Source organism: Cuculus canorus, chromosome 16 (assembly GCF_017976375.1).
Source record: "Cuculus canorus isolate bCucCan1 chromosome 16, bCucCan1.pri, whole genome shotgun sequence".
In the NCBI taxonomy this organism is placed as follows: Eukaryota; Metazoa; Chordata; class Aves; order Cuculiformes; family Cuculidae; genus Cuculus; species Cuculus canorus.
Window position 1 is genome coordinate 16,231,629 of NC_071416.1, and position 27,343 is coordinate 16,258,971.

General features: G+C 38.2%; 1 protein-coding gene across 1 annotated transcript in view; it reads right to left on the reverse strand.

Moving 5' to 3' along the window:
- Positions 1–312: 312 nt before the first annotated feature.
- Positions 313–27,343, reverse strand: part of SLC9A8 (solute carrier family 9 member A8) — a 29,709-nt gene continuing 2,678 nt past the window's right edge. The window contains exons 3-16 of the mRNA XM_054081461.1: positions 24,414–24,494; positions 19,499–19,557; positions 16,238–16,321; positions 15,881–15,982; positions 15,149–15,183; positions 13,956–14,099; positions 12,606–12,744; positions 10,802–10,907; positions 9,048–9,164; positions 7,454–7,536; positions 5,627–5,738; positions 4,972–5,192; positions 3,782–3,928; positions 313–2,546 (exon numbers count right to left, since the gene is read on the reverse strand). Coding sequence (XP_053937436.1) covers positions 2,439–2,546; positions 3,782–3,928; positions 4,972–5,192; positions 5,627–5,738; positions 7,454–7,536; positions 9,048–9,164; positions 10,802–10,907; positions 12,606–12,744; positions 13,956–14,099; positions 15,149–15,183; positions 15,881–15,982; positions 16,238–16,321; positions 19,499–19,557; positions 24,414–24,494 — 1,538 coding nt within the window. The 3' untranslated portion in view covers positions 313–2,438. The remainder of the gene's footprint in view (positions 2,547–3,781; positions 3,929–4,971; positions 5,193–5,626; positions 5,739–7,453; positions 7,537–9,047; positions 9,165–10,801; positions 10,908–12,605; positions 12,745–13,955; positions 14,100–15,148; positions 15,184–15,880; positions 15,983–16,237; positions 16,322–19,498; positions 19,558–24,413; positions 24,495–27,343) is intronic.

Genomic DNA, 27,343 nt, shown 5'->3' on the forward strand with positions numbered 1-27,343 from the left:
ACACCAAGTTAGGGTGGGGCTGCTGGTGCTTGTGGAAGGAGGCTTGGAGTTTTATTTTGGTATGATAAATAAAAAAATACCAAAAGTAACTGCAAGGCAGGACAATAAGGAGACAGATCATCTTTCTTTTCTAGGCATATTAGTTTAAGTGAAGAAATCCATTGTGAAATGATTGTCACAGAAGTCAATGTAGTGATAAATGAGTATAAAACTGGTCACTGAAATAATGGTAAAACATTCTTCTATTGGTTCCAAAATAAGCAAGTTTCTGCGAGAGAACAGGGCTGTGTTGATTCCAAATTTTGACAAATGTAATACTTTCTTAAGTTTCAGAATAGATGCTTTTAAATTAAACCATCCGAAATTTCTTCAATATAATTCCTTCAAAGTGATTTCATTAGTTCTAACTGTATCAGTTAATTGCTTCAATTTAATGTGTAAAATCACTCCCAGCACATGGCTCTCACGGGCTGTCAGCACCATCGCTGCCGCCAGCAGAGGGCAGGGAACGATCAGTTTGCCTGGATGGCCGTTACCAAAGGCTGATTATTCCACACAGCAGGTAACCTGTTTCACTGGAATAATGATAGAAATTGAAGGCTATTTTATATTGTGGCATAATACTAAGCCCAGTGTAGTAGTGTCCAGATCAACGTCTCCAGTGACAGAAGTTCCCAGAGACCTTCTGGCCATGTCCTGGGCTTAAATGTCCAAGTTGAGAAACCCAGTGAGATAGATGGGTAACTAAAATGTAGTTAAGCCTACTGTTGGCAAAAGAGGTGAAGAAAAAGTCTGATTTTTACAGCAATCCTCTTCCAAGGATAAAGCTAGCACCAAATGTTTTTGTGGTCAACACCAGAATCTGAGTTTGTGCCCCAGTCAGGCTCCAACCAGCACGTTTCATCTCCAGGATTAGCTGGGGGTTCTTTCAGCTTATGGGGTGGGGAAAGGGAGAAGGGAGTCCTGTAGTAAGACATTACTTCAGAAAACTGTTCAGACAACACAGGTTTAAGATTCTAAATACATTCTTGAACTTTTATTCCTCTCAGCAGGTAAGTGGTTGATTAAAAACCTCAGTAGCAAACCCAGACCAAATATATAAGCAAGTCTCACACTTTGAGAAACAAACCTGTGCACTTGCACGTCAGAGTCACATGCAGAACAACTCGCCTTTCAGCAGTGAATATGCAAATGACTAATGAGGAATTCAGGTTGGCAATGAGCACAAATTAGCTGCATGTGTAACCATGGAAAATGTGCAACAAACACTGCGTGTCTGTTTAGGTGTGTGCAACGCTGAGCAAACGGATCGGGCCATGTAGAAAAAGTGATGCTCCTGACTTTGAAACGATGTAAGCAGAGGAGAAAAATCACATTAACAAACAGGACAGCTTAATGAAAACTGTTTGGCACTTCCCGAGGGAGGTGGTTTCAGCAACGTGCAATATTAACCTTTCTGTACCTGGATTGGATTTTATAGACTTTTTTTTTGTCATGAACACGCTGGCTTTACTTTCACTAGGACTTAACAATTGCACTAGTGAGTTCTGGAGTGCTACAGACACTTCACAAATTAGGCAAAACAAAAGCTGCTGGTTTCCAAGTCTTGAAGCCAAAGAGCCAGCAGGGAACAACTGCCAATTACAGAAACCCAACTGCAACTGGCTCTAGGCAAAGGAAAAAAACACATTCAAAGTAGAACTTCAAATGCAGTTCTGTACTGTGTTGTACAATCCCCTAGTCTCCAAACCATGCTATAATCAGTACCGTGGGTTAGATAGTTCAGTATAAAATAAAAATCCCATAAAAGAAAAATCAAGACTTTCTTAAAGGTCAAGCCAACCAGTTCTCAGAGGTGCTTCTTTGTAGGTGCAACATCTGTCAAGGTAAGTACCTTCTCCAGATTCATAACATGCAAATCCCATAAATTATATTTTCCAGTTGGATTCCCTTACTAGTGCTGAAAAAAATTCACAATATAAACTGTCAAGATTCTCCATGCTGTGAATGAATATATATATATATAAAAGTAAAGTGCAATTAATTTCGTTTTGCAGAGTCGTACAATGGCTCTGTATTTCAGCATTGGTTTACAGTAGATTTCCTAATAGGAAGAAGACGCCTCCATTAAACAATGTGATAATATCATGGAGATGCTTCTGCTTTTCAGTAGGCCACACAAAGTTTGCTAGGCTGTAGAATCTGAATGAAACATTCTTCATTCAGTCCAGTGTCTGACACTTGGGGGTTTCCATCACTGACCAGTAATGTCAAGCACAGCAGGTCTGCAATTTTATGCCTAAGCATGTAGCACAAGACGTGTCTGAAATCAAAAAGTTCATTCTTAGTTTTCCAGCTTCTGTGAAGCCGGACTCTTGGTATTGAATCCTCTTTATAATGCTCTAGTGATGAACTTGTTCTGCTTCTTCCCCAGTCTGCTAGAGCAGCTCTTGCTCGTCATCTTCAGATCCTGATGGTCCTTGTCGTACCTCTTCATACCATTTGTTTGTGAGGGTTTTCATCTGTATACGCCCATGATGCAAGTCCTAAGGCAAAAGCAGACCAGAACAGATTGTTATTTAGCTACATTGTTTGTGTGCCAGAGCAAAAGAGAAAGACGAGGTTAGCATATTCCTTAGGAAATAATCCACTCCTGGTCTCTAAGCATGCAAAGCAATTCTGCTTCCTACTAGAAAATATTTATCACTAGTTGTTACCATGGATTTTTGATGACAGGTAATTTTACCTGTTTTCTCAACAGTGCTGCTCTGTTGGCTTCAACAATCCTAATGCCCTCTGGATGGCCTGGTTTTGAACCTCACACTGCTCCATACTTCCCCAGGGACAGTGGGAAGCTTGTGGCTGGCTTTGGTGATTCACATACTTATTTTTCTAGTCTTTGATTGCAATCTGGATGGCAGCCTGTGCTTTTGGCTACCAACTACGAATCAGATGCTTACTGTGGTTTCTTGATTCTGTTTCGGTTTTGCAAAAAAATGCCTTCAACTTTTGTGGGGAAGTGCTGAAACAATTATCTTTAAAAGAAAGGTACAAAATAAACAGTACATATCTGTAGGCTAGGAAGATGGAATGTGCATGCTTTACACACAGCAAAAATGCTTAATCCTATGGCAAACTGGAAAAACAGTGAATTATATGGCCAAGGAGTCTCAGGTTTCTGAGGGGTGGAGTGAAAATGGCATAGGATTTACACCTCTTGAAGCCACTCCGTGTTAAGTTACGTACTCAGTCAGGTGTGATATTGCATTTACATCTTCTAAGTCTTGGTTTCCCAATGAAGAAGTCTTAAAAGTGAAGGTTGCAATTGTGGTACATATTTCCAAGATAAAATACTGCACTCTGGGGAAAAACTGCAGCTCCAGGATTCACAGGACCACGAACAGTAAAAGGCAGCAGCTTTGTGTAATAGCACATCAAAAACTCTACTGAGTGGCAGCAGCTTTTTCTAGCAACAGTGGTAACTAATAACTCCTGATACTCTTTATGGTGCTCCGCAACATTAAAGGCGAGTTCAAAAATCCATGCATGTTTTAAAGTCTAATTGCAGTGGCACTGAGAGATGCTCATTTAATCCAACCTTCAATTTTCAAATACAGCTTGTCATTAGAGCTGCTCTACATGCACAAATAATATATTAGACGGCTCGCTGTTCCTGATATAGAAGTTGCATGGCTGCACAATCAGCCCTGAATAGCAGGCTGAAGTGAAAGCCAACTCTAACACAGAGTTTCTTTTCTTCAAGAAAAAAAGACTGACTTACTTCTTGTGTGAGTCTTCTTGTGAAGAAAGGATTCAAATACTTTGCATCAAGCCACATAAACCCTTTGAGGTCCTGGCGTTTTATGTACTGGGCTTCATATTCCTCCTCTGTGAGCTCTGATAAGTGTTCAGATTCTATGGTATTTCCCTAGAAAGATCACAAATATTGCAATAACTTGAGAAACATAGCAGTTATCCCTCCAGCTCGCTCCAGCCCTCTGCTATGTTGTCCTTTTGCACAACCAATTCCCATGCTGGAACAAAATGCCAATTATCACCCTAGCCTACAAGGGGCTTATGGCTGTATTAATTTGTCCAGTATTGATTCCCAGAGCCACTTGGCTTCCCCTTTCAATCCAAAAGGTAAAAGACTGCAAATGTTCCATATTTTGTACTGTTACTATTGCTGAGATTAGACATGTAACATGCAGGTTTTCTGGCAGGAAAGTTTAATGTCACTGTCACACTAAAACCAAGCCCTGTATCAGAACACACCCCATCCCTCTGCTCTTCCTATGAGCATCTCCCTTTCTGGACAGTGTAAGATAATTCTGAAGACTGCAAGCTTTTTGAAACCTCACACCAAGAGGAGCTGTTCTTCAGTCTTACAAACAATACCCTGCAGGTATTGTTTGATGGTTCGGAGAAAAATGGGCAAATGCTCTGGGATACTTCATGTGCTCCAGCCTTTTGCAGGTGAGGTTTCAGACTGGCTGGTTAGTTTTCTGGCCACTCTTGCTTGGCCAGGAATTGCTTTACAATAAAATCCAATCAGAGGAGTGCTGTTGTTACCGCTTTCTCACGGCCTTTGCTTTGACTTTTTCCCATCTGCCTTTTATGATTAATTTGTGACTCACACTGTACTAGCTACTTTCCCTCTGCATATGACTCAGTCCTGTATCATCTGCTTTATGCATTTGCAGGGGTTACTTTAATTCACGTGGATCAATTTATAATTTGATTGAATAAAGAGACTTTACTCTTCCTCCCTTTGTCCAAGCAGTTATTTGTATGAACACTAGCCAAGCTCTGTCTTTGGGATAGTGTAAAATGATGTTGCTTGGCTTTTTCCTACCATGCTTTGACTTGACTTGTTACTAAAATAAGGTACTAGTCTTTTTTTTTTTTTTGAAAATGTAAAAATAGAGATCAATTAAAAAGTGATCGTCTGAATAAAAACCCCAAACAAACCATCTTCTCTGTCTTGCTAAGATTAATATCCTTCTTGTTCCTCTTGCGTGCTTTGGAGTCTTCAATGTCAATCAGTCTGATAAGAGGCATAGTTCCTCCTCCCAGCAGCAAAATCGTGAACAGCACTATGATGATTGTTGTTGTTCCAATGAGCTGCCGCTTCTCTATGGGTTCCAAGCCCAAGTGGAGGCTGAGGGCATAGGGAATTGCACCACGTAAACCTTATCAGAGAGAACAGCAAATCAGTGAAGAACAAATTAACACCGACATTGGTTCTCAGCATCCTAACTCAACAGGAATTAAATCTTCATCTTTAAAAGATTTTTACAGTCCTATACTGTTCCATTTATCTGCCATTTGGTCACCACCCTAAAATGAATCTGAGGTCTTCAGATGGTGTTTTTCAAATTGTGATGTCGCTAGACTTAGACAGAAAAGTAGACTGCAAAAAAGCTTTAGTAGGGGTTGCCACTGCATGATCCTCTAGCACAAAGGGGAAAGAGAACATATTTACTGCACTTGAGTTTGAGAGTGGAACAAGTGTTCAGCTGAGTTTTGCTCCACCAAAGGAAAAACAGTTCCTCCCAGAGCCACCCACGCAATGAGAAAGATAAAATATTTTTTCCATTCCTCTGTACTTTGCACTTGAACTTACCACTAAACCACATGATAAACATCATTTTGGGGGTGATTTTATGATCACGGAAAAAGTTGAGTAGGTAGGAAAGTGGGAAAATATTCACTGCTCTGCCAAAGAGAACAAGTACCTGAAAAGCAGAAATCAAAGCAAAAGATCATTTCACGTGTTACATTCAAGCAGGCCCCAGTTGCATCTGCCTTATATGGGGTGAAAATGCTATTTTTAATCACAAGTCTTCCGAGTAGGTGTGCTGCTAAACTAACATAAAGAAATCCTTCAGCACAGATCAATGTGGAATTCAATTTTTTAAACATCTTGTCCGCTTAAATGACACTAAACCAGACTTGTCACTGACAGAGACCAGACATTACTTATAATAAATAAATGAAACCCAAGAGGCATTCCAGGGAGACCAAGAATTGCTTTGGGTAAAAGTTCTCCTCAGTTCGGCTCCTTTAATCATTCCCTTGGTGCAGCAGCTAAGAGGCAATAACATATTTCTATTGCCTCTCCGTGGACCACTTCCTCAGAGAAAAGGCCAGAAGCCAAACAAAAAGCATGTAATCTGGTTCCTTAACACTTCCCTGGGTATAGTCAAAAATATACCACACACTGAAGCAACATTTTGAGAGGGTGGGGGAAAAGCACTATTGATTTAATGGCAAACAACTAACAGATACTGTGAAATCTTTAACTCGGAAAAGCAAAGGTTTTCACAATGGCTTCACCACAAACAGACATTGATTAGGTAAATATCCTAGAATTAGTCAGCAGTATCCTTGAAGGGCTCTGCTGTTTTCCTTCATGAATCACCCCAAAATTAAACAATTTGTACTATGCCTGTGAGGACAATGCTACAAAGAAGGAAGTGTCACACCTTAGATATATATTAGATAAGGAAGTTGGGTGTAATGCAGTGAGAGCAATTCCTTGTGTTGGTATCGCTATGCCTAAATTGTAGGTAACAATTTCAGTCCTTGAACCACAGACTGAAATGTGCTACTATACATTGCTGGGTTCATATTTCCCTCTTTTGACTCTGCAAAAGAGGACATACTTTTCATGTCTATAATAAACAATTACAATAGCAGCAGATGTAGGTAACCCCCATATGAAACATAATTCAAAGGGGAACTACATAAAGCTACACTGAAAGACAGAATGGAAGAAAAAGAATCATGAATTGAGTAAAAGACTGAATACACACTGGAGAAGGTTTGAGTGAGGACTTCCTCTGAAAGAAGTAAGCTCAGAGTGAAAAAGGGATGCAGGGGCTAAATTGGCTTATGTGAACCAAGTGCAATGATATATGGGAGAAAAAGACTCAAAAGCTGTAGTCCGGGAGAGATGTAATGGAGCAGAGTTTGGTACTGGTTTGTGCTGTAGTTTCTACAAACTCTGCATTCACACAAGTCATTCATATGAAGCTAAAGACACGTAAAAACTCAGGATTTTTTTTTTTTCTGGTAAAATAACTTCTGGGATAAAGCAGCACAAACAATAATCTCAACATCTGAAATTTCTTGTTTTAAAAAATCTAATATGGTCAAAAAAAGCAATATGCTTTCGCTCGTTTTTGACAATCTTATACAGAAGGGCTTCAAAATAAGAGAAACTGGAATTCCTTAAAAAGGACTGATGTATTTGTACACCAAACAAGAAGAATAATTTCATGCTATTTTTGAGAGTTAACTTTACACAATACGTAAAAATATAGAAGTGTTTTATTAAAACCTTTTAAAACATAAAAACTACTCTAAAATATTTTAACTGTAAGGTGTCTCTCCCCTCCCCAATATCTCAAATGCACCTAAAGAAGAATGGAAGAAAGTAAATACCTACTATGCACCAGATGACAAAGGACATTTCAAATTTGTGAGGAAAACTAAAAATTGACAGGCCAAGAAACGCAAACACACATGTTTCTGAAAAAGAGAAATCACATCTTAAATAAACAATTCTATAAAACCTTTTCTACTCCTATCACAACATACTACATATGGTACATAAAATAATATTTCCTGACTTGTGAGTGCACAAAATAGTCACAGATGCCATTATGCAAAAGGCCACATTCTTCTCTCGCTGTCAGCACCTTAGTCTGTGTGTGTAGGCTTTTCTCAGCTGTAAACTACTAATGAGCATGAAAAAAACTAGCAAACCTTGTACTAAAGACTGAGGAATTTCTTAAGGAATATAGGACGAGCTGCAGAACATAAGCTACAGGAGCAGCTACTGACTTCTGTAGCTTTGAATCAGATTCTATTTAAAACTGAAATGTCAGACACAATCTCATATATTGCAAGTTGAATACTATTATAGAGTATTAAATTCTCTAAATTCTTATAAATGGCAGCAGTTCATGTCTTTCTTTGTAATAAAGTACTGCACTGTAATATCTAACACCCTTGTATATTCTAATAACCTCCAGAAGTGATGTTTCCAAATCTGAAATAGTACCACCACTGCACAGCGACTACAGTAATCCAAACATTTTATTTCCATAGCACCAACTCACTACCATCAGAGAATCGCACAGTTAAGATGTTTTGTCAGTTCATTGCTGTCCTAGTAGGGTAGGTTCCTTATCATAAAGGCAGTTAAAACAGGTCTTTTGGACAGACAGTAGTCACATTTGAGTTAATGCAGCCTAAGACATTGTTTGGGTCATGCCTGGGGTACTTATATTTGCATGTTCAAAACCTGCTGCAAACATGTATGAAACTGCACAGTATCTTAAATAACTCATTTACAGTGGCTTGACTGAACAAGCCCCTTTTTAGCATCTGTAGTGGATTGAGACCAAACCCTGATGAGCTACTGGTGCTCAAGTAATGAGTGGTTGAGTTTAGTTTGCAGCAAGACCACTCCCTGACCATGTTGCAAATGCGTTTTCCTGCAAAAAGTACAGAAGACATTCCTGCCATCCCCTAAAAAAGGGATATATTTGTAATACAGAAGCTTGTAATTTCTTTGAAAGTTTGGATTGTAAATGGAAATGCTACGGGACCCTGAGCTGATGGTACTGCTACTTCCAAAAACAAATTCTCAATTTGTGAAGCCATTGTTTTTGCAAGTAGCTTTTCATATCCAAACCAATTTTTTTTTAAAAAAAGCTAAACATCCACCTCCTAAAACTAAAAATAGGCCAGAGGAATATAGGAATCAGAGCTCTCTATTCAGTTATCAGTCTTGTGACAAATCTTAGCAGGAACCTGCAGGATGGGAGAGAGATTTACTGTATGTTTTATTCAGTGTGGCAGGAAAGGTGACTTTTGACTGCCTTCCAGCCTCCCCTATTAGGAATTCTTCTCTTAAAGACATGTTCCACTGACATACAAATGGCTAGAAGAAAATTCACACTTCAGAATCAACGCTTCAGGCAAATACAATTTTAAACTATTAATATTAGATATTAATAGCAGGTAGCACCTACCACACATGAAAGCAACGGTTCTCAGTGTCTGCTGCATTAAAATCTGTGTAACTGGGGACAAGTTATGGTGTGTGTAGTGAGACATCACGATGCCAGAGAAGAGGATCGCCATGATACCTGGAGATGAAAATGAGGCAGTCAACAGAAGAATACCTTGCAAGTTCCAGTACAGGTCACTTGCTAGCTAAAATAAATCCCTGTTGCCTCATGTTTTCCTGTGAAGGCAAGGGAAATAAAAATCCAATTCTTGAGAGTTTTTCTTCCTTTTCATTCTTCTAAAAGATATAGAGGTGAGATCAAAAGAAGAATAAAACCAATCTGAGAGTAGCAGGGCTACAGAACAATGATTCAGTCCTTCCAGAAAGCATGTCATTCTTTCCTACATATTCATTAGCCAGGCCCACTCACTCCACCAGAAGCAGAATGAGACCAACAGGGCATCGGTATGAGTCCACTCCACTATGGTGCACCACATCTAATACTGTAAAAATTAAGAATGAATATCAGATACAGGGTTACTCCTAATTTTCTATGAATCTGAGAATCAGAGAAAGCTATTGAGACTTGAGAACTCAGTGCAAAAATTGCTTTAGTAGGAATCATAGAATAATTTAAGTTGGAAAAGACCTTAAAGATCATTATGTCCAATCATAAGAAAGGCATGGCCGGATATGCAGGGCCCTGCATGGAACGCTTCTGTGCAGAATGTCCCTTGCCTCCAGCAGAAAGGGTCACTAAGCCATCTACTATAGGTTACTACAGAGATTAATCTCAGCTATCAGCTATGGGAAAAGCCATCAAACTTTCCATTACAGAGTTCAGTTCCCCTAATGACATGCATTTACAAGAAATATAGTCCTGCAACTTCTCACAAACTTGTAACATTCTTAAATAGTCCACCTTGTACAGCAAATATATCTTTTAATGAACTTAAAAAATCAACCAACCAACCAACCAAGAAAATATTTTTTTTTTAAAAGAAGAACCAAGTAGATGCCTTAGCTGTTGGGATTACAGCAACTGCTGTGTCCCATCCCATTTTCCTTTAAGAAATGGAAACTCCGGAAGTGGCCAGGTTGGATGGGGCCTTGGGCAGCCTGATCTAGTGGGAGGTGTCCCTGCCCACAGCAAGGGGGTTGGAATTAGATGATCTTTAAGGTCCCTTCCAACTCAAACCACTCTATGATTCTATGAAATGAGACAGGAACCCGATTGCCTTAAAAAAACACCTAAATCAGCAAAAGTAAGAGATATCCGGTATCCAGCAGAATGGACCCTGTCTTTGTACTCAGTCCTACAGAGTGATGGAAGAAATTCGCTTGTAAGTCCCTTCCCGAGCCCTTCAGCAAGACTTCTACCAAGTATTCGGAGATAAACAGAACGCTCAGTGGTCTCAGCTGATTTCCCCAAAGGCACTGAAGGACAGGCATAAAAACAGCTACGGGGCAGTAGGCTGGACACTATCTAAGACAGCTGATATGGCTGAGATCTACAGTGTGCAGCGGAAATTTTAATTCTGGTTAGGCAGAGGGAACTGGGGAGAATACTAGTATCTACTCTGAGTAACTAACAAAAACTGCAAATACGTTTTCTGTACTTTTATAACATGAAGTAAAGAGTAAGTGTTTCTTTAAACTAAGTCAAGGTTAAAAATAGCATAGATTAAATAAGAAAACACAAAAAAACGGTCACTCTTAAGACACAAATAATACCTACTCTCTGTATTTATCAGACATACTCATTTTGCTACTCACCTGAAAGTGAGATACCTTCTGCAAGTCCATAAGGAAGGTAAGCGAAGATAATCATCATCCCAAACTCAAGGGAGGGTGTCTTCCTTAAATCAATGTGCTTTAGCACGTACACACAGGAAAATGTTATGGAAAATTAAATAAATTAAATTCAAAGAAAAATTCAAATCTGCGTCATTCCATTGAAAAACAATGTTTATGCTTAATGTACTTATCTACTGAATAGTTAATAAAGTCTACACACTGGCCTTTGACTCAAGCATGGCAAGATTAATAATTTCTCATGAGTGTTTCTTATAGACAGTACTGCTGGTAGAAGTCTATCAGAATGGACAGAATTAGAGACAGAAAGATCTGATATGCCTATGCAATACTGATAACAACACATAAAATTGTTTCCTTGGGTCTAGAACGGCCACTTCCCTACACATTCAGCCTCTGAAATCTCTGCTCCAAAGCTACTGCAGAAAATCCACAGAGAATCACTAAATAGTAAAGGCTTTTCTAAGAATGGGGGAGAGCTATGAAACAGCAAATTAAAAGCAAAATAGTTCTAATTTGCATTTTAACAAAAATAATGTCCTTTTGTTTATCAAGATACTAAAAATGTACTTTTCATTTGTACTCATAAATGTGGACATTTGTCAAGGGCTACAAATTCTGCTTTGCATCTCATGCACGGTGCTGCAGCACAGGTGCCTTCGATCGCATCCTCACCTTAGTGCTCAAAATACTCCGCCCACCATCTCTGTTAAGATTCAGAGGATTAGATGCCTGTGACACGGAAGTTCACATTCCTCCTGGGCCATGAACCAGCAACACCCTTCAACTATATTTATCTGCTGGCAGCCAATAAGAGATGTCCTTTACTGAACTGAAATTTTGTGTGTTTAGGGTAAATCCAATCCTTTGAGACACAAAGGATTGTAACAGGGAAAAAAAAGATGCATTTCTCTTTGCCTTAGTATCATTTAGATATCAGTGAAGGAAATGATGAACGTGTCTCCCTCTTTTGATGCGATATATGGAATAATTTAAAAGTCCATGGAATCAGGCTAATGATCCAAGACAGGAAACATGTCTATATTTAATCAAACACTGTTCTTGTTATTTATAAACAAAGTGCTTAACACTATGTCCCAGATAACATCAATAACTGTTACACAAGCCTGGCACAAAAGATTACTTATGCTGGAGTCAGTGTTAACATTTGAAAAGTGACAAAGGTGTCTGAATTACAATAAACTTCCTTATCTCAGCAGAGAGGCTTCTGGTTTGTTTAGCAACCAAAACACGGAAGTGGGAGAGGCAAAATATAATTCAATGTAAATCTAAATAAAACAGTATCTGTATTCAGCTGTCTGAATATGATACATAGGGACAAATCAGTCGGTCTAACTCAAAAGCCCTCAGGAAAAGCACCTTTTTTTTCTTTTTAATTGATTTATCTATGTAAAAAAGAAGGCATATGCTTGTAAAAATGGGTAAGTACTGAAATGGAATTAATATATTCTGAATTTACAAACCAATTACCATATTTTGTAACACTGCAATGCATGCAATATAAGCTACTATGTAGCATTTCAGACCTTAATTATGTTTATAAAAATTTGATGCATCTTTTCAATACACAACCATGCGTACTAACATAAGAACTAAATAAGCATGAGAAAATCCTCAGCCAACAAAGTAATATCTAATAAGAAATATTCCCTAAGAAATGCTGGAGAAGGTGAGAAAGAAAAATACTGTTAAAATATTGTTCACCAATTTATACATCTGTATCACCAAAGTGAAAAAAGGATATTAATGCAGAAATAAGACCAGTAAGTGTGCCAAGTGCTGCAGAGCCAAAGAACATCTTAAGAAAGTATCCCAGTGCTTGTAGAAAGGTTTGCCATCCGCTTACATCTGACATATTTTCTCTTGTCAAACCTTCTGCTGTGCTAGATATAATTAAAAAATAAATAAAAAGAAACAGTATAAATCCTAAGCCAGGATCTAAAAATACCAGACATCTTTTGAGAACAACAACAAAAAAGACTTCCATTTCTTTGTTGCTACCACTCTTAAAAGGCTTTTACCGTGATACATATAACAAGAGGAATGTCAAAAGATATTAAATCAAGTCTTAGTGTAATCCCCAAAGGGAAACCTAATTCTGCTAAAAATCTGGAAATCCAGCATTGCTCTTCTGAAGAATCCCCAGAATGGCATAAATAGGCTATGATAATGCCCAGTATTACAAAACAGTTTTCAAACTTTGAAAAGAAAACACATTTTGCAGTGATAAAATGTGAGGGCATAAAAAAGAAAAGAGACAGGTTATGTGATCTGCAGAGAGGAACAAATGAAGAGGAAAACCTCTCATCAAATATTTAGGTGTGGACGAGAGACAAGAAGATTGCTGAAGAAAAACAAAGTGGCTTTTAGGAGGAAAAGGGGACAAATCTCTGAATTTTAGGAACGTATTTCATAGAAATCCATGCAAAGACAACATGCCGTTAGCCTTAATGATCTTCCACAAGAGAACCACAAGTGTATTAAAAGCAATTAGTTAATTGAAAGATTACTAACTTCACTACCTCATTAGTTTATCTACTCCTTCTATATGTTCATAGTCACATCTACTGACTTCAGCAATAACACATAGATTTTTTCTTTTTTTTTTTACTCTTCCAGGCCCAAAGAATTATCATGGGCAAAGGATATGGACAGCAGCTGTTCTTCCCAACATAAACGATGGCCCCAACATAAAACTGTTGCATAGATGTGTCCCGCTCCCCCTTCAGAATGTGACTCCGGGTACAATCCAATAATACAGGAGCCACAGCTGTGTTTTCAGCAATATAAACCTTTCTGTGCAAGCCTGAAAAGGCACATGTTGGTTTTCTGTTGTCAGGACCTTGAGATGGAAAGAGAGCTGGTAAATGTATAGACTTAGAAAGCAATCAATTTTCTGGGGTCTATGAGATGAGGCACTGGGGTAGAGCTAATAAGACATCCATTTACTGTCTTCTGCCTATTCAGGATCATAGAGAAATACATGATTTATTCCAAATGGAGATGGAAGAATTACTGTATATCTGAATAACTCATTAACAGAAAAGAATGAGGTTGTTGTTTCCATAAACATGTGTAGTTCAAATGTACTTACTTGGTCAAGACAATAGAGACCGCATCATTGAGAATGCTTTCTCCAAAAACCAACATGTTAAGTACAGGATCCACATTGAGGGCATTGAAAATGGCAATAGTAGCCACGGGGTCAACTGCGGATATTAAAGAGCCAAATGCAAAACTAGGAGAACACAAAACAAAAAAAGAAAAACAGATGAAAGGAAAATATGTACCCTAGTAAACTTATATCAACAACTAGTAACAAAAATGTTATGTGTCACAGTTTCTACACAGTGAAAAGATACGCTGTTATGCTTTCTTCCCATTCATAAGAATCTGAAGTGAAAAAACCTATTTTTTTTTCATTTACAGATATACCAAAGAGAAAAGTTGTTGTCCAGCTGGAAGAGGAGTTAGAGAAATACTTATCTCCCAGCTCTCAACAACAGTACCAATGTCTTACTTCAACTAAACAGGAAAAAAGCAGAGCAATGGGAAACCAAACAACTTTACAGACACCGCCCAAACCATGTATTATACATGCATAGTGCTACCTGCTCAGGAATGCTAGAGAGGAACATTTAATGGGAACTGCTAAAACTTCACTACTTTGGAATCTAAAGGTAGACAATATAGAGGCAAGGGGACTGCTCAGCTATGTAAAGTCAAACACTGGAAGCAAATAAGGAGTATTCATGCATGTTTTGCTTGTTATATTTCTTGCCTGACACCTAATTTATTTATGGATTTTAACAGAAAACTGTTGTGTTAGCTATAGAGTAAAAAAAAACAAACAAAAATCCCAAACAAACCAGGAATGACCTTTACTTAGATTCTTTGCCAAGTTCTTGAAACAACCACATTATTGATGCTGAAAAACTCATTCTGTCTTTTAAGAGAAGATTTGGACAAGGAAGTTATGCCCTCATCCTATGTATTAATAATAACAACTAATCAAACTTTACATATTTTAACTTTAAGAGTTGCTTAAAAAAGCCAGTATCTTTCCTGCCTAGAAAAGTCACCGAGCACAGAATACTATTTGGAAATAAGGGTGTAATAAACACGGTTTATCAGTGTTTGATTTATTTATCAGTTTCATACACTATGTTGAACGTGGGCAATCTAAACAATAATCAGAAGAGTGGCCAACTACAGTGCACTGCCCACATACAGTTATTGTAAGGAATGTTTTATTTCATATACTACACCATTTCCCCAAGAGCTTACCTGTCTGTCATGTTGAGTTTATAAATTACATCAGCCTGAAAGAATAGGTAAAACATAAAAAACAAAACAAAACAAAACACAATCAACTGTGTTTTTCTGCTGTTTTTAGAAACGAAAATACTCATCAAATCCTAAGTCTGTTATCATGAAAAAAATCACAGGAGTGACGTTACCCAGCCTAACACTGCCCTCCAACAGTGACCTACTGCTACAATTCTGGTCACCCCAAAGCAAGGAAGACCAGATAAAACTGGAACAGATACAGGTGAGTAATTACTAAGGCACTCAAAGGAATGGAAATTCAAGAGACAAGGAGGAACATATGGATTGTTTGGCGTACCACTATTAAGTCTGAGAGAGAATATAATTACCTAAATCTATATCTAACCAATGGGGAAACACCAAAGCAGAGGGGCAAAAGAATTCTTGACAGAAGAAGAAATAAGTTTAATACTGGAAATTAAACGATGGCTCTGGAGAACAGAAGTTTTGGAGGAGCCTTTCGATAGGAAGATTGAGTAAATAAAAAGAAGTAAAAATCCACTCAAGTCTTAATTGCTTTTAATATGGAGCATGCTATGGAAGGGGCTACATAACACTGCCTCTGTGATAGCAGAGAACTGGGCTTTCTGACTCCGAAACTCATTTTCACTATGTTTCTCTGCTCTTGAAAAATGGACTTTCCAAGAGCAAGACAGATAAACCTAAGTACTTCAAAGCAGTTATGCTTACCTGGCCCAGGAAATAAATTCCTCCACCTACAATGAAAGCTGATATTGCAGTGCCAAATACAGAAAACAGAGTGATGGAACCGATGTTCTGAAAAAAATTACCCTGCAACATGATAATAAAGTAAATTAGTGAAAATTATCTGAGAGAAAACTCATGTTTGGGTTTGCATCTAAATTAGATTCTGAGTCACAACCGCGTTTCTGATAGCAAAGCTTCATCAGTTTGGTTTCAGGTACCCCAGGACGTTCACACCACCTGTCTAAAGAGCCTGCTCACTTGAGAACAAACAGCAACTAAAATCAGAATGTGTTCAAAAAAAACCTCAACAAGTAAAATGAATGTCCAGCAGGGACTAACCTTGTGCAATGAATATCCAGATTCAAATATAATAGGTGGAAGCAAAAGCAGAAAAAACATATTTGGACGAAACATTTCTTCTTCCTGCAAAACAAAAATTAAGTATAATTTCAAGAATATAATTACTAAAATAACATCAAATCTTCCAAAAGGGAAATCATTACTTAAAAAAACCCAAAATGTTGGAAATGAAAATGGCATTAATCTCTTTCCCTTCTTATAAGAAAACCCAAAAAAATGAATACTTTTCAACAAAAAGAGTTCCCATTTTATCTCAGTTTCAAAATCCGCGAGGATTGTCAAAGAACAGTGACCTCTTGGCCCCTGTTTGAATATAACCTAGGTTAATTGTGACCAACTACAGTTTCACTAGAAAACTCATCACCTGAGAAGAAGAAATCAGATCCTCACCTTAGTAGACTTTCAAGTGAACAGGCTCAAGATCTACACCACTCTTAGAAGTCTGAGGCTTGCTTCTTCTCAGCAAATATAATTTATGGATGTAATTTAATGGTATTATTCTGATGGTTCCTTTTCAGCATCAGAGTGATATAAATGAAACCTACTGTGTAGTAAGATGTTATTTTTTTGTGACCTTACTCTTTGTCACCTGTCTCATCACTTGGCTACCACTGCTTCATGGAGCTGTACCCTCAGATTGGCACCCTGCTTTTTTTCTTCTGCTGGTAAACTAAGCACAGAAGACAAATTTATTATGGCTGAATGTGCATCTCTCTCTTCATCCACTTGGCTCCCTCCTGGTCCCCACCGTCTGACAAGCAGAACTTGTCACCTTTGAAAACAACGATGAATTTGCTTCAATTCAGGTTAAACAGCTGTTTGACTGTTCTGCTAAAACAGCAGCTTTCAAAAAAAAGAAGTACTCATCTCTTTAAAGTCCCATTCTTGTCTGTACCAGCGGTAATCATCTTAAAGGATTTGGGGGACTTAGAAAATAAAACTCATCCTTTACACTGAAATGCTCTAGTCCATTATTCTGCATGCACAATTTTTGCGTTGATGGCTAACACTACAGAGTTTCTGTCAATACAGGAACTGCACTAGAATGAAAACCCACATATCTGATTAATTACACTGGTTAAAAGCCCCTGAAAGCAGAGCTGGACAAGGAGGCGAGAAATAATGAAAAGGAAGGATTGCATTTGTGCTGCATTGAAGCAGAGGCCAGGAAAGCAAAACATGAGAATTGTAACTATCAGCCACGCTAGCCAGCAAGGATCACCAGCAAATACAAGGTCCACTGACGACCTAGTAAGGCATGACTGCAAGAAATCAGATAGACGATTCTCTAGTAAATTTAAAACTACTTAAAACCGTTTTATAAAGTACATAATAATTTCTGATTAGAATGTTTCATATCCAAAACCATGACAGCCTATGTTAAAACCTAAGCTTTAATACAGGGAAATAACTAAACCAATTAATAACGTGGTATCTGTGATGCTTTACCTTAGCTGATAACATTAGCAACCGGATGCAGCACCCCCAGTGCCTTCCAAGATCTGGCCAACGCTTACCAGAAATAAACCACATAATTCACAAGCTGTGATCAGTATTTCCTGTGTTTATCACAGCATACTTTGCTGTGATTTCTTTTTTCTTCCTACATCCTTGATCTTTCTCACATTATTTTATTTAACTAATAAGAAGCTATTTCAAAATGCCGATTTGGGGCTGTTTAACTGGCTTTCAACTTTAAGTCAAAACCAGCTGACACAAATCAGGAATGAAAAAACACCAACTAGTGCACCACCCACTGTTTCCAAGAAGTAAATATGTAAAAATGAAATATCACAACATGACTCTTCAACTATGCAATTGCTTAAATGAATGTACACAGAATTAGTATAGTTTGTTAACAAAAAGAAATAAAACATGCAATTAAAGAGCTATGTCTGACTGAAAATCTATGCATTTTAATGTATTTCAACTAAGGAGAAAAAATATCTTCATTTAGGGAAGTAATGCAAGAAATATTAAGCTGCAAACTATGATTAAAATTCACTATTCAGACCAAGTTTTCCAGCTTGCTAATACAAATCCCGTTCAAAACCGGTGATTCAAATCACTGATTTCAATCAGTTCACTGATGTAATCCTAATAAACTGTTTGATTCTAGGAAACAAAATCACAATTTAAATATTGCAAGATTGTAAATTAAAGCAGGAACAGAGAAGAGTTCATTGCTTTGATAAAGTAGGTAAACTGTAGGAGGCAAAAGCCTTGCTTTACTGTAGACTTCACCTGTTGGAGACACTTTTGCCAGGATTCTCCCTCTGTAACTCCACACATGCAGAGGTAAGATCTCACAGTATCACACACTAATTCAGGTTGGAGGGGACCTCTGGAGGTGTCTGATCCCAGCCCCTGCTTAAAAGCAGGGCAAACTCAGAGCAACTTGGGTTGCTCCAGGCTTTATCCAACTAAGTTTTGAATATCTTTGTGGATGGAGATGCCCCCAGTCTCTCTGGTCACATGTTCCTATGTCTGCTTGCTGCCACTGTTAATATTTTCTGCCTAGTATCTAAGCCAGACACCGGGACAAGGACAACCTTCCGCGCAGAAAGAAGCTTTGCCTGTATCTTCTGCTGGAAATAAAACTCAAATCATGTTTCCATTGTCTCAGCCAGTGTGAAAAGCACTGCTGCGTCAGGTACGTTGGTTTTGGCAGTCTTTCCACAAGAAGCAATGAAGTAACCAAGAAACACGCCATGCTGAATTGATCGCTTTGTCGACTGTCTGGTTTTAGCACCATTATTAGTTGCAGTTTTAAGTAAACAAAATAAGTAAATAACATGACTTTAAGCATACCTGTTCTGAAGAAGTTAATGTTATGTTAACATCTTCAAGGAAAATGTGAATTCACAACTTACCAAAACACTAAAGAGGAAGAGCACTAAATGCAGTCAAAAAGTATACAAGACAAATAACTGAATTACTATATTTTTTACTGTAACTGATCCCAAAGATATCCAGTACCTTCTTCTATCATGTATCCAATAGGAACAGATTTGGTATCTTAAAAAGGATTACTCAGGTTAAAAAAAAAAAAATGTATAAAATGTTCAGCAGGATCAGGACCCCAAATTGGTTGTATTATTACTAAAAAAAAACCCGAACTTCGGTGTCAAGTATAACATACATGAGTTTTAGGAAATTACATCTAAAGAAACTGATATTACAATCAGTTTTTTAGAGATTTAGGACTTGTTCTTTAATTAAAAATTAATTCAAATATACCTTCCAGTTGGCCAGCTTCTGAGCTTCTATGATTTTTATAAAAGCTCCCATAAGAATACCTAGGAGAGAATGAGATAACACTCTGAAATATTCACAAAACGCATCACTGTTTCCATTAACTGTTTATCGACTCTCAGTCAACAAAGTTTTAAAAGTGAGAACAAGGCAAAACATAAAGCAGCAAGTCTTTCATTCCTAAATCACAAGACCAAAAAATTATTTTGGGTCCAATATACGACAGTTTCCAGTACATTACGTAATCACAAAGGTTCCCTTCACAGAAGACTGTCACTTGGGATATCTAAATACTGAACATGCATATTGACAACATTGTGTTCATTAGTTCATGAAGGTAACAGGTTTAACTACTGCTTCTCATCTAAACCGCATTCAAAGCAAATGTCACCTTTCTGGGTTAAGAATCAGAAAGTTACGAGTGAAAGCACAAAACCTTCATGTCACTTCAATGCTACTTGAAGTGTTAACACAGCTTAAGTGAAATCAGTCTTCTCCATGGAAGTTAATTTTGTCTCAATGAAATCATAGCACTTACTGGCAATGAAGCAGGCAACAAATTCCAATCAGGGTGGAGACACTGTGAGAACTACTTCCCAAATGAATTACAGATCTTTTAAGTCATGTAGAAATGCTAATTTGAGTATAAAAGAATTTTACCAAGGGCGCTGCAAACTCAATGGTTAAATGTTATCATGCTCTTTTCTCCTATACATCTTCAAACAGATAAGACAGAAAATTCTAAACTAATTTCCTCTGGAAACAACAAAGATAAATCATGAACTGTCATTAAATGCTTTCAAGGGGTTATGAGGAATTTGTCTTTTGTGAGATTCCAGATCTGTGTTTCTGCATAGTTGTGTTTTATTACTTACAGAACAGAGACTTCATAATCAAACACTGGGATGTAGAAATGAAATGCAATGAATGAAAAATAAAAGGTGCCAAGCAGCTTAAACTATGCTTTCCTGTAACTCATGTGTTTTTATTCTCTCATGCTGTAGCTATCAAAAGAGTCTTACAAATAGCATCACATGGATTACTCCTGATGGATGTGTCATACACACAAAGCCATGAGGCTTAAGCCTTCTTTCATACAAAAATATGTGAAGGCATTGGTCCCAGAGGATAGAAATAGTTGTTCCATGAAATGGTTTATATGGAAAGGAAGAGCAAAACATTAATGAAGGAACATCAAAGGTCTGGTTCTCTTTGAAGGAGGACAAAATATAGATGCAGCCACTCACATGCCATACAAACACAGGCCTCAGTACTAACAGTCAGGCTTGCCATTCTGGGATGGAAATTGTGTCAAGCCCAGGACTAGAACATTTCTAATAGTTGCAGAGCAGTAATATTGTCTTCAACTGATACAGGCAGTACTCGCATCACTGAACAAGAAGTTTATGTTCATAACAACCAGAGGCTATAAAGCTGAAGGCACAGACTTCAGGAAGTGAACTTCCTGAACAAACTTGCAGTATTTTATGAATTACTACTGACAGCACTCATATAAAACTATGCATAGAGGGGATTTAAAAGATAAGAAAATCCCTTAATTCAGTTCTGCTGAAGTGGAAGCACTCCAGCGTGACTCTGTGAAACTGGACCCCTGTGAGCAGGCCAACCACAGCCTGTGGGCTACAAGCTGGGCATCACTATCCTATGAGCTCAAGCAGCTCAACTAAAAGGCTGGTCTCAAATCTCTTTTTTTAGAGGAAAAACTAAACACAAGCTGACCATAACAGTGTCATGGACAGACAAGGTCCTTTCATGATACTGGAAGTTAAATGAACATTATAAACAGTAGAGGCTAAGGGAAAAGGATGAGCCTGAACAACACAACTTATACCTTAGCACGTTCCTTCTAGCTGCATACTACACAGAACTGTACTACTAAACTATGATTATGCTAAGCAAAGTCATGAAAGAGAGCTGCACAAAATAGTGCATCACCAAGAGGTTTTAAAAGCAAAAGAATCAAACTTTAATGCTGGTTTTTAAAACCCGTCCCACATATCTTTACAAACTACTTTTCTTTTATTACTAGATTAATGAACACAGTTTTTGTTCAGCTAGTTCCATATATTAAATCAGGTAAATAATTTTTTTTCAGGTGGCCAATTGGAAGGCTCAGTCTGTAAGAGTTAATCTAACCCTCATTCTTTTGAAAACGTTACAGGAATTTTCTTATTACAATCAACCTTTATTTTGTCTGAGAACATGTTAAAACTCAATACCAAATCAAAGAGAAAATCTTCTAGCAACCATTTTTTCCAACAAAATTCCAGTAACTTTTAAGGATGAAGATCAAAATCCAGCCTCAGAGAACGCACTCCTGCCCTGTCCACCAGGAGAGCTACATGCCCTAGAAACTGTAAAATGGAAGCTTCTGAGCAGTTTAGACAATGGGAGGAAAAGCAGTTGTGAAAAATCACACTTATCTTCCCTGCTGCCATTTTTACTAGCCTTCAAAAACCATCTGAGAACATTCTTAATTTACAAGTCAAAATAGGACACACCTCACTTCTGGCACTGCTAGCAAAACTGGATACTTGAAACTCAAGCTGTGCTCTGGCAGCTGTGCAGATCATTACCAGTAACAGAGGCTCACTGACCAGCAATTAGCTGGCAATTCCAATGATTATACAGATGCCGCGCACTGTCAACAGAGCTAACAGTAGTCTAAATATGACTGAGGAAATAAACTAAATAAATAAGGATTAAGTGACACAGAACATCTGTTAGTTGGGTTACGACTGGGTATAACGCAGTCTTGACTTAATGGAATTCCATTTATTGGTATCATCCCATCCTATTTGGGAGGCAGACTACAGCCATGCTGTGGCTCACTCCGAAACCTGAACTGCGCAAGCTTCCTATAGGTACAAATATAAGAGATGCAATGCTGCTCCTTCTCACCTATCTTGAGTAGCAGTCACAGTTGTGTTGGGACTAACAGGAGCACAGCTACAATCCTTGTCCTGCTGTTGAGACACCAGGAACAAGAAACAGAAAGAGAAGAATGTCTGTGCCGCTGCTGCTCTCTGCAAAGCCCAGCAGGAGCAGAGACGCAAGCCTGTCTAATGCCTCAGCTCAGCACTGCCCAGTAGTTGGCTTGGGGCAGAACATAAGGAATGATAGTAATTCAAAACTACACCAGCAAGGGCAATCAATACACTGCTGCATTTTAAATTGGGGATTATGCTTAAATTTAGATTAGCTATTTAGTAACAATGGTAACTAACGTGATTGGAAGACGAATTTAACACCTTTCACCGGGATTTTTGTGTACAATGAGGATACTGAAGGGATAGTGATGTCCTTTTAGAACCTTTGAAGACACTGGAAGATATCCTACGCAAGACATCTCACCTGTCCACAGAAATAATATAAGAAGGGAAGGAAAGATAAGTATTGCAGTAGTGAACTGAATACTGTATGGTTTTTATGGAGATGACCAAGTACGTCAGGATGACCTGCAGCAGCCCTGATCTTTCTAAGTCTAAACAGAAGCATACATGCATAAATGCCTGATGGATGCTGCTTCTATAAAGATGAGATGTGCACGCAATAGCCAGGAAAACCATACCAGCCCCATGACATATTTCTAACTGGTCCATTTGTTTTTCAGCTGCACAGAAATATCAAAACTCAAACAGGGTCTTCCAAGTGAATGCCTCTTTAAGCCTCAGTACATTCTACCACACTAGGACTGTGATGTGGTCTACATCAGAGTAATCTAAAAATTCAGGAAGTCATGCCCGCAGGAAAACATGGGGTTTTTTTTCTGCTAAGTAACAGCTCTAAGATCTTCTCAATCTAGCACCCAAGATGCAAGAAGATTCCTATTTTCAAGAAAACATAAGGTACTGACAAGCACCAGAAAGCTTATTTTCACCCATTGAGAAATTGTGTGAAAAATACAGTTAAGCATGAGAGAAGAAGGTACCAGCAAAGCCCAGGAGACAGTCAAAAATCTACCTGCTCAACAAGTATTACACTCCTCCACGCTATGTTAGGATTATAGCTAAGCCTCTTTTTCTTTTTGTTGTATTTTTAGAATGGCTGTCAGTGAAAGTGTCACTAGTAATAGAAGCAAAAATACCACAGATTCTTGTAAACAAGTTATGGAGACAGCTGAAGAATCATTGCTGGGATTAGTTAGACCAGGCTTTTTAAACATTACGTTAGACAGTATATGGAGAAAATAAATGTATTTGGCCCGATTCCCTCCTCATTTACCCATTTATAAAACAGAAGCAACAGCATACAAATAAATGAAATCACCCTACACATAAAACCACAGGCTTAGGAATACTCCAAATTTAATTCAAATCCAGTAAGCACTTTGTCTTCACTAAGAGTGGCACACTTATAGCTCAGGTCATAGGTAGAGCTCTTGTCATGGTACTACAGAGTTAAGTACTAGTTAAGTACTTAAGCACTTAGTTAAGCACAGTCCAGGCAAGTTTTCAGGATACAATTACCTCCCCTAGACAGACTAAAATCACATATAACAGATGTAATTTTACCAGAACAAATGCAATCACATGTACCACTTCAAAGGGATGGCCAGACTCTTTCTGCCAATGAGTGCTGCAGCATCTTGTCCCACAGAGCAGATGCAAAACCAGAGGGAGCTGCCAAAGTACTTGGGTAGTGACATCCCTATAGTGCCTGTACCTGTCTCTTTACTGAGCCAGCCTCTGCACACGAGCTCATTTCTTGTTTTTTTCCGTGAACTGAATTCTCTGAATTCATTGTTTTCTTCACCAAATCCAGTTTGTTACACCTTTCTAGTGACAGCTAACACACAACATAGCATTATTTCAAGTACAGAATACTGAGAGTCCCTGAATTAACATAAATTCAAAACAAAAATATCACAGTTACTTACCTAAAGAAACAACAGCCACACTCTCTGGTAAAAAATGAAGTCGGTATTTTATCAGTAAATGCACCAATATGATGCAGATAGCTGTGAAGGGAAAAAATTGTAGATTTAGAAGTGTTAGAAAAGAATAAATATACTTTTAAGTAGTATTTCTAAAATACACGACAGCAAAACTTCTCCTAATGATCTAGTAGAAATCCACTAATGCAAGCAACTAAATTTCATTTCAACCTAATTCGCACTGAAGTATGTAAATGGATCTAAAAATGACAGAAAATAACTAAGGCAAATTTTAGGACTTAAAATTACCTTCTAAAAATATCAGCATTACTACTTTTAGAGCTTGAGTCATCTTACAAGAAAAACCTCCTCTGAGCACAAAAATGCCAGTCATCCAGAATGCATTGTTTTAATAATGTTTTTGGTAAACATTTTGTATTTTTTAAATAAAATGTACACGTGCAGGTGGCCTCAATTAAGATTTCAAAGCTACACTCTGCCACATTTGGGTTCCTTTGAGAAGATGGGCTTTACCCAAATGGATAATCACAGAACCAGAAAAATTTACATTGGATGGAATCTCTCAAGGTTCCCTAGTCCAAGCTCCTGCTCAAACCAGGGCTGACCTCAAAGTCAAAGAAGGCTGCCTAGGGCCTTGTCCAGCCAAGGTTTAAGATCTCTGAAGAAGTCCCAATGCCTTTCAACCCCAGTTCTAGTGCTTAAGTGTCATGGGGAAGAACTTTCTTCTTGTCTCCAATCCGCATTTTGCTTGTTGCAAGTTGGGACTGGTGCTTCTTGTTCTGTGCACCTCAGAAGGGTCTGGCTCTGTATCCTCGACAACTCCCATTCAGTGGGGCTATGAGGCTGTAGCATAGGTAACTGTTCAAATACTCAGTTCTCACAACAAGAATCAGCCAAATTCTTATCCAGATCAGCAAGAGACATTTACTGCTGGGTGTTGCTGAAAGTTAAACCAGCAAGGGGGAAAAAAAAGCACTGTAGAAAAACACAAAACAGATTTGACTTGAAGATTAAAAAAAGAAAAACAAAAAAGAAAAAGGAATTTAATTTTTAAAAATCCAGTTTTGTACTGTAGCAATGTACTTTGCCCAGTAGGGAGAAAGTCTGCCTCACAACAAAAGTGAAGGTTCCAGCAATTTGAAAATCCCATCCCATCCTCTATGCTAATGGTAAAGGCAAATTACAAAGGATTTACAACAGATCTGGCTATCATCCCTGGATACAACTAGAAAACATCATTTGATTCTTTTAGGACTACTGCAGACAGGAAACTTATCTATAAGCATCAAATAATCCTGGATTATTAAATTCCTAACAATTTTTATCTGAATGTTCCCTACGTTGAAAGTACAACAATTCTTCTATTTTTCTTTAGCTCAACAAATGGTCAAATAAACAAACAACATCTGGCCTGCAGGTCTGTAATATGTGTATTTTGCTCTATTTTCTAACAAATCATTCTGCAGTGTCCTGGGAAATAAGCAGTATTACTGCTCGCATTTTCTCAGAAAGTAACTGAATCACAAGCAAAGTCAATTGCATTTTATATATTGGAATCAAATTGTGACCCATTAATTGCAACAGAGACTGTTTTAAACAGTGCATTTTGCAAACCTAATCATAACTGCAATGGGAATCTTCATTCTTCTTACTCTGTGCCTTCCAAGTTCTGTGAGTCTCATCCTGTTTCAGTGTGGGCACCACAGTCCCACGCCACGCTACAGCAGCACACATTTTGAACCTGAGAATGAACTAGCTTCTTGGAACTGCTCTTGGGGGTTTGGTTTAACTGCTCCTTCTAGTTAATTAACAATCAACAGCCACTCATGGTTCAGAAGAGTTCTTTCAATTTATAGCCGGAGAAGGTGCAAAATTGTCCACAAGTAGTTCCAAGCACTGGCACGGTTTGCCGGTCACACCACCTGTGAACTACAGGGGTTTACAACACAATCAATATTTACTATGCCGTGTCTCAAAGAAGTACAAATTTAATAAATACAATATCACTTTTTGTTGTCCTGCTCCCCAATGCAGTGCCCAGGAATGGGTATCACAGATTCCTGACTTCTCCCACTCGTTATCTCCTACACCCAGTTCATACAGTAAGCATTTCATTGACGTGCACATGAATAGGTGGATGGGCTTACGAACTGAGCAAGGACTCAAGAAAAACAGTAACATTTGCTCAATTATCAGCATGTGATTTGTTCAGAGCCAAAGCTGTGAGTTCAAAGTAATGAGCAGGGATGGCTCCACTCAGGAAAACTGTCAGAGCTCCCTTTCCCACATATTCATCCCACTTCCACTCCACAAATCTTTACGGCATCAACCAATCAAGCGGTTCTCAAAACAAACACCTGAGTTCACTGTACAATACTTTAAAGTAGACTCAAACTGGTATTTAATCTAAAATGCTGTACTAGAAACGGCAGCAGTTCAGAAGTTATCAAGCACCTCAGACACTTGGCTGCCAGCGAAGAGGACTACTGCAGTGATAGCTTCATCATATATCCCAAGCAAAGTTTTTATTTCACCTGTCAGCCAGGACATGAGTTTTCTATCAATTTCCTGCCTGTTAAACATGAAAAATATGCATCCAGCAAAGACATCTAGGATTACTGTCTTAAAAGCATTCTGTACTACTCTTTGGGAGAGATCCATAAAGGCATTTGGGCATTATGGATCTTCAGCAAACTCCAATGCAAGCACAATCATTCTTCCTATTCAGCAGATATAAACACCAGTTCCTTTCTACCAGCTCTTGACTACTCTGCTTTGGCAATAAACCAAAAAGCAACTGTAGTTTAAGAAGTAACTCCCACCACCATAAATATTATGGCAGCCTGGTATATTCTTTAGCTGTTAGTCACCCTTTCCTTGTGCATGACTATCTGGCAGCACATCATCTGCTC